The sequence below is a fragment of the Capsicum annuum genome, chromosome 3 (assembly GCF_002878395.1).
Source record: "Capsicum annuum cultivar UCD-10X-F1 chromosome 3, UCD10Xv1.1, whole genome shotgun sequence".
NCBI classification, from domain to species: domain Eukaryota; kingdom Viridiplantae; phylum Streptophyta; class Magnoliopsida; order Solanales; family Solanaceae; genus Capsicum; species Capsicum annuum.
The window spans coordinates 267,373,260-267,381,785 of record NC_061113.1 but is presented as its reverse complement, the minus strand read 5'-3'; the positions used below and the strand labels follow the sequence as shown (position 1 = coordinate 267,381,785).

The 8,526-nt window shown below is 29.0% G+C and overlaps 1 protein-coding gene across 2 annotated transcripts; it reads right to left on the bottom strand.

The window, feature by feature from the left end:
- Positions 1-4,363: 4,363 nt before the first annotated feature.
- Positions 4,364-8,238, bottom strand: LOC107861794 (histidine-containing phosphotransfer protein 4). Of its 2 annotated transcripts, none has more exons than XM_047410135.1 (6): positions 8,076-8,238; positions 7,443-7,573; positions 7,246-7,314; positions 5,849-5,923; positions 4,707-4,779; positions 4,364-4,613 (listed from the first exon to the last, which is right to left on the bottom strand). In XM_047410135.1, exons 1-6 carry the CDS (start codon positions 8,142-8,144, stop codon positions 4,551-4,553), a joined length of 480 nt encoding a protein of 159 aa, XP_047266091.1. In that variant the 5' UTR covers positions 8,145-8,238; the 3' UTR covers positions 4,364-4,550. The 2 variants fall into 2 exon arrangements, with proteins under 2 accessions (XP_047266091.1, XP_047266092.1); XM_047410136.1 differs by having other exon boundaries at positions 5,849-5,920.
- Between the last annotated feature and the right edge of the window lie 288 nt (positions 8,239-8,526).

Genomic DNA, 8,526 nt, shown 5'->3' with positions numbered 1-8,526 from the left:
AAAAAATTTATCTAAGAGTAGAAGTGTATATATAGTTGGGCATTTTCGAACTTGGGCCGTTTATTGGGCTCTGGTCTTTTTGATTTTTTTTCTTTTTTCTGAGCTTGGGCTTCTTTTTTGAATAAAATGATCTCCGAACCCAAAATTTGATTTTAAAAAATCAAATAACGAATCTCCACACATTGGATTTTACTTTTGATTTTCTAACCATACATGAATTTTCAAACCATACATTATACTACCATCCATACCATACATTATACGCTGATCAAAGTACACATTATACCACTATCCAATACTACCACCAACTTGTGTATTAGCATATTAAAATACACTGATCAAAATTGTTTTATACCATATTTCATACGACCTTCTATCAAATTAACAACTAGTGTTGTTATATGAAATTTCCTGTTGTGAATTAAATCATGTGTGAAATCTTTAGTGAATTTTTTAAAAAGGAAATTTTCATTACACAAGATTTTCGCATTGTTTATACGATCCAAATTCAAAAAATGCTACTTTCAATTTTCATTGATGTTGAACCAAAATTGAATATTTGGTTTTATCAGCCACACTTTAAAAAGGGTCGAATAAGTTTGTGAAAAAATCTCAAAATTTTGACGGAATTTGATATCTCCTTTGAGAAAAGATTGAGACATCTAGTAACACGAGCTAGCCATTGTTATGGATTTTGAAATTTTACGGTAGGAACTTCATGATGATGTTTTGACATGAAATTATGCCTAATATCTCAAAAGTAGTCGGTTTTGAATTTTTGCCTTTTAAATGTGTGGTCTTTAATTTTATCCCTTAAAGTGTATGGCCTTGATTTTTTGTCCTCGCTAAATAAGTTTTAACTTTGGCTTATAAGGTAGAACTTCTGGTCAGTTGTTTAGTTTTTTTGCCTTGAAATGTCATGAATATTTGCCTTATGATTAAGAGTTAAAACATTTGTTTTATGGAAAAACTTTATCAAACGGGGCCAAAATATCAAACTAACATAATATTGGTTTTTTCAATTTAGGTTTTAGTCGGTTCTTTCAATTTTATTTTTCTCAATTTTTTTATAATTTTTTTACAATACAATTATATTGTGATTAAAGATTAGATCAAGAATGTTTTCACTCATGTCCTAATGAAAATCCACAATTATGAAAAATTGAGGAGCGAAAAACTCTCCTAAAACTAAAAAGTAAGATAAAGAGTGAAAAGTTTAGCTTTTAAGTTTATATTGGGTTTTGGATCATTTTATTAGCAATTAATGGACAAATATTACAACTTAAAGGCCCAAATATAAATATATATATACCTACACACATCTACTTTATAAATATTGAAAATTAATAAAACTAATTGAAGAAGTATTTAAAAAGTAGATTACAATTAATATTATATCTTATAAGAGGGAATCCGTGTGAGAAGCAGGCAGGTCTCCCTCAACATGCCTGCTTCTCCTGCCTGCTTCCTCCGCGATTTTGTTATATCATCTCTAATTAATTATTAAAAAATTATTATAAAGTCATTTAAATATTAAAAAATTTATAATATTTAATGTTAAATTTAATTGACGTTTCATATGAGATCCATTTAATTTTTTTTCGCAACTATTTTTGTATAGTCATTTTGTTATATCACTTCAAATTAGACATGTCTGCTTTGCTGTTTCAACCGTGACTTTACTATGTCACTCCTAATTAATTATTATGACTATTTAAACATTGTGTCAAATAATAATATTTGACAAAAAAAAAAATAGATATAAAATGATAAGTGAATCAAAAAAATTTCACAAGTATATATATTTTTATTGTAATTTTGCTATATCAATTCTAATTAGTTGTTGTGAGTTATTAAGACACGTAACTTTACTATATCACTCATAATTAATTATTATGTTCAAAAATCATCATGACACTTAAATAGGAATAGAATAAAAATATTATACATCACAATAATTTAAAAACTTAAATTATTTAAAAAATATAATTGACTATCAGTGCTACAAAAGTTTGGACAACGAGAGCGATATATATTATTTAAAAATTACATAAAAAGTATTATAAATTACAATAGCTAATAACTAAAGATATCTAAAAAAAATTATTATATATATTTTAAAAGATACAATAAATCAAATAATTAAAATAAATTTTTAAAAAATATTTGTTGGGCTCGTGCCTTGCCGGGCTATTAGTAACTAGTTTTATGTATAAAAAGTTAAATTATATATATGCATGCGCGCGCGCGCACACACACACATTATATCTATATATATATATATATATATATATATATATATATATATATATATTATCGGTTTGATTTGGGTTCGATTTGATTTTTTTTTATTAACATCAAATCAAACCAAGAATGGTTGAGTTTTTTTTTTCAAGCGTCAAATCAACCAAACCAAATCATAAGTCGATTTTTTTCTCAGTTTGATTCGATTCTTCGATTTGACTTGACTTGACGGTTTGGTCTGTAAACCCCTACTTCATAATCGTCTTCTCCCACTGTGATAAGCCAACCCATAGATTCCATACATCGTTTTCTACTGGCTTTCAGAATCCTCTTGTTCAAAATCGTGCCATTAGAGAGGCTGAAGAATCTTCGAAGGGAATTTTGCTCATTATCCTCTTTCTCCGCTAATATGAGCCATGGAACTCTAGGTAGGCCACTGTTAAAATAGTTCTTGGTGGCTACAGAGGGTCAAGATTTGCAGACAGTGTCGAAATTGAAGTAGTCTTCTATCATATTCAAACGTCTAGCAATGAGAGCAAGCAAATCATGTTGAAGTTCTGCCCAATTAATTTCCTCTATTGCCAATCGACGAGGACTCCTGCTCTGCTCTTTCCCTATATATTGTAGAAAAATTGCTAGATTTGAGTCCCAAATAGACTCAAAATAGGAATCTTAGAACACCTTATGTTTAAGGAAAGTCTGGTTTTTATTTGTAGGGTTTGGGTAAAAACCCATTCAAATCCAAAATTTGAAGCAAATTAATTAAATAAATTAATTTTATTCTGGCGACTATGGGTAAGGTTGGGCATATTTTGATTTAAATAAAATAAAATAAAAAAATCAAATCGAAATTTTAATTTCATTTGGTTTTTAGATTTTTCGAATCAATTTCGATTTTCAATTTTTGTAATTCGGTTAAACGGTTAGGTTTTCAATTTTTCAAAAAAATAATTCGGACAAACCGATTAACCGAAATTCTAAAAATAATTAATAATATATATATATATTTTTTATTATATATATAATAATATTTAATATATAATAATATAATATAAATATATAATAGCAACCTTAATAACTAAAAAGTAATAGCACACCGCATACAACTAACAACATAAATCGGTCAAATAGTCGAACAATCGATCGACCCATAGACTGCCGGCGAGATCGTTGTCTGTACAACGACACCAGAGTTGGTGATTAGTCCACCAGACGATAACTGTGGGCTGCAGCTTGCAATGCCGACTGAGGTTTTTTCAGTAGCGATCACTCTTCTGAGTTCCGACAAACGACAATATGATTTGTCTGTTGACGGGGACCAGCGAGGCAACGACCATTTGGATAAATTTCAATCTGACTGTTTATGCAAACTTATACATAATGAAGTTATATATTATGTTAAACTTATGGTTATATTATTTAGTTTCATCCATGTTGAGTTATTTATAGTTATTTATATCTGGGAATGAAAAAATAGGTTTGAAATTTTTTTATTTTTTTTTAAATTATTAATTTTAAATGTCCAGTCATAACAAAGAGAGGTTCACTACTTTAATCTTCAAAACCGAAATAAAAATTTGAAATAACCGAACTGAATTTGTAGAAATCAAACCGAACTGAATTTATTTTGATTTGGTTACGGTTGTCATATTTGTCAATTCGAAAATCGAAAAACCGAACGGATATTAAACTATCAAACCATACAAACTGAATGCCCAACCCTAACTGTGGGAGTGGAGGGAGGGGTGGGGTGGGGTGGGGGGTGAGTGAGAATGAAAGAGGGAGATGTCATTGGGTGTTCAATTCGGGTCGGGTCGGCAGGTATGGGTTGGGTAGTGAATTTTAAATTAGAGTGGATTAATTATTTTGGAGGTAAAATAAATAAAAATAGATAAATGGCTAGGATCGTGACACGTGACACGTCGTTAGTGAGAAGGGTATATACGTATCAAATTATTAACGGTAGAGATATATTTGTGCCTAAAGTATAACGGAGGATATATATGTATCGTTTATTAAAATTTAAGAATATATTTATTCCTTTTTCGTTTTATTAGTTGAAATAACAACAAAGCTAAAAATGAAACTCAATGAGGAGAGGGGAATAAATTAAAGATGTGAAAAAAGCCTTCATATATTTCATAAAGTGCCACTTAAATACTAATGATAATACAAATCCTTCCCTTAGTTATTATGTTTAAGAAGGAAAAGGGAATAGTGCATTTTTTCTTGCATTTTTGACGAGCCCTGCTCTATGTATAGTGTGAGCTTTATTTCACTTTTTTTTTTAACTTTACAATGTATTCCTAATTAACAGATTTACTTTGGGTGCAGGACGCTGTCTCGGTTGGTCCAACTTGTCTTGCATACTGCATACAGTAACAAATTTCGTCACAATCATTGTAACATTAGTTAATTGTAATTAGCATAAATAATTAAGCAAATATTATATATGCCACCACCTGAAAATAAATTTCCAGTTTCCTTCTGAGTGTTGTATATTCTTCCTTTAATTGCTGAAAAGTTCTCTTGCATCTGCTTCAATTCATGTAGAAAATATACGAAATAATATTACGCAGAAATATTAATAATGTCTGTGCATTACATGAGTACGCATACTTAGTAACTAAGAACAAGAAAAGTTACTCCGTCCAAATTAATATAATGAACATGCAATGCACCCCTTGATTCCTCCCGACAGACAGCCCACCTAAATAAAGCATAGTTAAAGACATTTTTGAGTAACAAAAAATGACTCTTATCATTTTGTTCCTTAATAGTTTCGAATATTTGATGAAAAGCTTAGCAGTAATTAGGAGATGGAATTAATGTCTGTTTCATATTTCATAAAATTGCAGTAGTATAATATATTAAACATGATTAATTAGTGTACGATTTTGTGATGCATGAATGCGTGAATAGTAATGATTCTTTTTGTCTCGACATAAAAGTCAACAAGTAAAGAATCATATTAAAGTAAATTCTAGATAAGGCAGTAGCATGTTCGAGCATCTTGCAAAGAGCATGGATTACCACAAGTTCCCCATGATTTTTGGGGATATATAATATATAAATAGTAAGAATATGCAGCGGGAATAAAATATACTATTAGAGACTTCGTTTAGTAATTTTTGAAAGATTTGCTTAATTATGACTGAAGCTCAAAAATTCAAGATATATTCTCTTTCAAGGTCATTTGGTATAATTTGCTGGTTACATTTACCACATGAGCCAAAGCCTACGTGCTTCTCTACCTCTCATAATCAGTACTTTTTAACTCTATAATTTTTGTAAAATTACTATTATGGAGTTTGAATTTTACAGTTGAAAATTTCATGATAATGTTCTGTCCATGTTATGGAACTTTGAAATTTAAATGTTGATACTAATTCATATTAACTTCTATACCGATTAAGATTGGAGTTTTCTTTTACACTATCTAGTCATCTAAAAAACTATTCAGATAAGGCATATGATAATAATATGTTACAACATATTAAATTATGTTGATAGTGTAGAAAATTAAACCACTATACCATTAATGTGTGTGTATACATATATGCATGTGTATAAGACCATAAGTGAAGATCCAAATGAAAATTACCCTTCCACATTTTCTGCTCTGCAGTATTCCATGAATTGTGTACATTTAGTTTTAACCTTCTTGGCTCCAATGCTGCATACAATTAGTCAGGAAAAAAAAAACGTTACTTATTTTGTATTAGTTAACTAGATGGTGGCAAACCCGTACAAGCACGGACTCAATAAAAAACGAGTTAGTAATAAGGATAATTATAATTCAATTATAATTTTTTAAAATTATAACTTAGTTAATTCAAATAACATTTGTTATAGGCTAAGGGTTGAGCCTTAGCTTAATTGGTGAGTTCCCCATCTTCTAAAGATAAAAAAGAAAAAAAAAAAGAAAAAAGGGTTCAAATTTCATTAGTAGTCTTTTATCTTATTCTCTGCAGGTCTTCAAATTTAATAAAAAATATTTTTTAAAAAAATAATCAACTTATCATCTGAATTTAATGTACTAAACTATTTGCAATTACCTCTTATCTCCATTGTTAGGAGAATTCAACCATAAATAAAAAAGCAAGAAGGCTAATACTTAATCAATGTGGTTAACTTTTGAAAAATAATTAGATAATTTAAATATGGTGGTAACTTACTACACCCCTGTTCAGAAATAATTTTCATGTTTCACTTGTCAAAAATTAAGTTGATTAATTTTCAGAACTGAATTGAACTAGATTAATTTGATTTAAAGTTAAAATATAGATATTAGAATTACACAAAAAATATTATAAGTTGCACTTCTTCTCATATCACTATAGTACGAAAACACATCATAAAATGTTAATCAAAATATATTTTAAGTATTTTAAATTATCAAGTATTATGAATTAAAATAATTTGTACGTAATTCTCAAATGTGTATAATTTTTTTCAAAAAACTTAAATTTCATGTCCAAAAAATTGAGAGAGCTAGCTTTATAAAATAAGACAAACTCATCTATTAATGATGGGTTACCAAACAACTCCCACTGTGCATGTTATTTATCCATTCAAGATAGAATTTATTTTTTTTTCATTTCACCCTTAAAATTAATATTTTTTGAAAGTATAAATATTTTAGAGTTTCAAAAACATTCCTTCATTGTTAATCTAGGTATTAAGGAATAAGACACATAATTCAGTGTATTAAGAAGAGTGAAAGAGTAAACTATTAAAAATACTACTTTTATTCATGATTTCTTAAGAAGTGTGTAAAGAACATAAACAAATAATATGGAATGGAGAATTGATGATTGTGAATAAATAATTTTGTTGGTTCCTTAATACATATTATACAAAGAGAATAAACAAAGTAGTTACTAACATGACGAAAGTATCATCAAAAATGTAAAAATGACATCAACCATACATGTAGTAGAAAAGAAATTTTGATCAATAAATTAAACGGGATTACTAAACTATATTCTTATTACTAACCTTGAACTACTGCCCTTGAATTGGTACATATAGTTGTCAAGCTTTGCAAAATCAACAGGATGGTTTTCCCTAAAAGAAACATCAAACAAATAATTAGTAGATCATCATTAATCAGTGTATTATATATGTCTAGGAGCCAGGAAGACTTGAAATTAATATTGAGACATGATGAGATAAAAAGAAAAAATAAAACTCACAGGGTCTGGTCAATGATATGTATTAAACGAGCAGAATCTTTACAAAACAAAGTAACGACTTCCTCAACGAAGTTAGGAGTAGCATCATCTTGTAGCTCCTCCAACTCAATAAATTGTTCATCAACATATCCCTGCACCCATGCACGTACCTGATTCCAATTAATTACTAGTATAACCTTTTTTTTGCTTGTTTGTTTTGAAGCAATGGTTAGTAGGAAGAGTATTTTAGAGCTATTTGGCTAGTTGGATGGTATTTTTGAGTCAAAACGTAATGGTGACTGGTGAGGATATTTTTGAGCAAAAAAATGCAACAAAGGGTAAAATGACTTGTTTTGAATAGTTCAATGACATTTTTGACATGCATACAACAACTAGCTATCAATTAAAACATTTTTTTCCGGATATTGAAAGATTCAACATTGTGGAAATTATATGAGGAACACATACGGATTTAGTATTTGGAGTTTTACGGTCCCAAATTTGCGGAAACCATCAAATTCATAAATCGTTTTAAGTACCTCAATCCGCAACGAAATATTAGCATGTTTATATATATATATATATATATATATATATTATGTAATACTGTAGCCTCAGCCTTATAATAATAATAATTAGGAAAGAGTTGATCACCTGATCGAAAAGGGACTGCCTAAGGTTGGCAACTTGACGACGCAAGTGATGAATATTATTTGTTTCCATGGTATGAATAAAGATGAATTAGTAATAGAGTGATTCAAAGATAATACTCCCAAGTAGCAAATATGCTGTATACTGAGAAGCCCGAAGGTAATGGCAAATGGCATACCCAAATGGTGGTTTATATAGGCCCAGAAAAGAGACCGTAGGGCAGACCTAGCTTAGAATATATATATATATATATATATTAGAGATCCGTGCCAGTGCAAGGCATGCATATTTTGGTAACACTAATTTGCAAAAGTAATCCAAACTTTTGAGAAGATTATTTTCTACTTGTTTTAATTATTTAGAGTAGGAGTAGAAAAAAAGAAATGTAATATAATGAATAGATGTTAACATAATATATACATTCAGTTTAGTCACTTAATAAGAACAAAAAGAT

What these genes read in the sequence shown, in the direction of transcription:
- LOC107861794 (XM_047410135.1), bottom strand. Translation starts at nt 8,144, where the DNA reads ATGGAAACAAATAATATTCATCACTTGCGTCGTCAAGTTGCCAACCTT. An exon ending in CATATCATTGACCAGACCCT is followed by an intron (nt 7,315 to 7,442) that starts GTGAGTTTTATT and finishes TGTTTCTTTTAG; the next exon opens with GGAAAACCATCCTGTTGATT. An exon ending in AACTGGAAATTTATTTTCAG is followed by an intron (nt 4,614 to 4,706) that starts GTGGTGGCATAT and finishes TACTGTATGCAG; the next exon opens with TATGCAAGACAAGTTGGACC.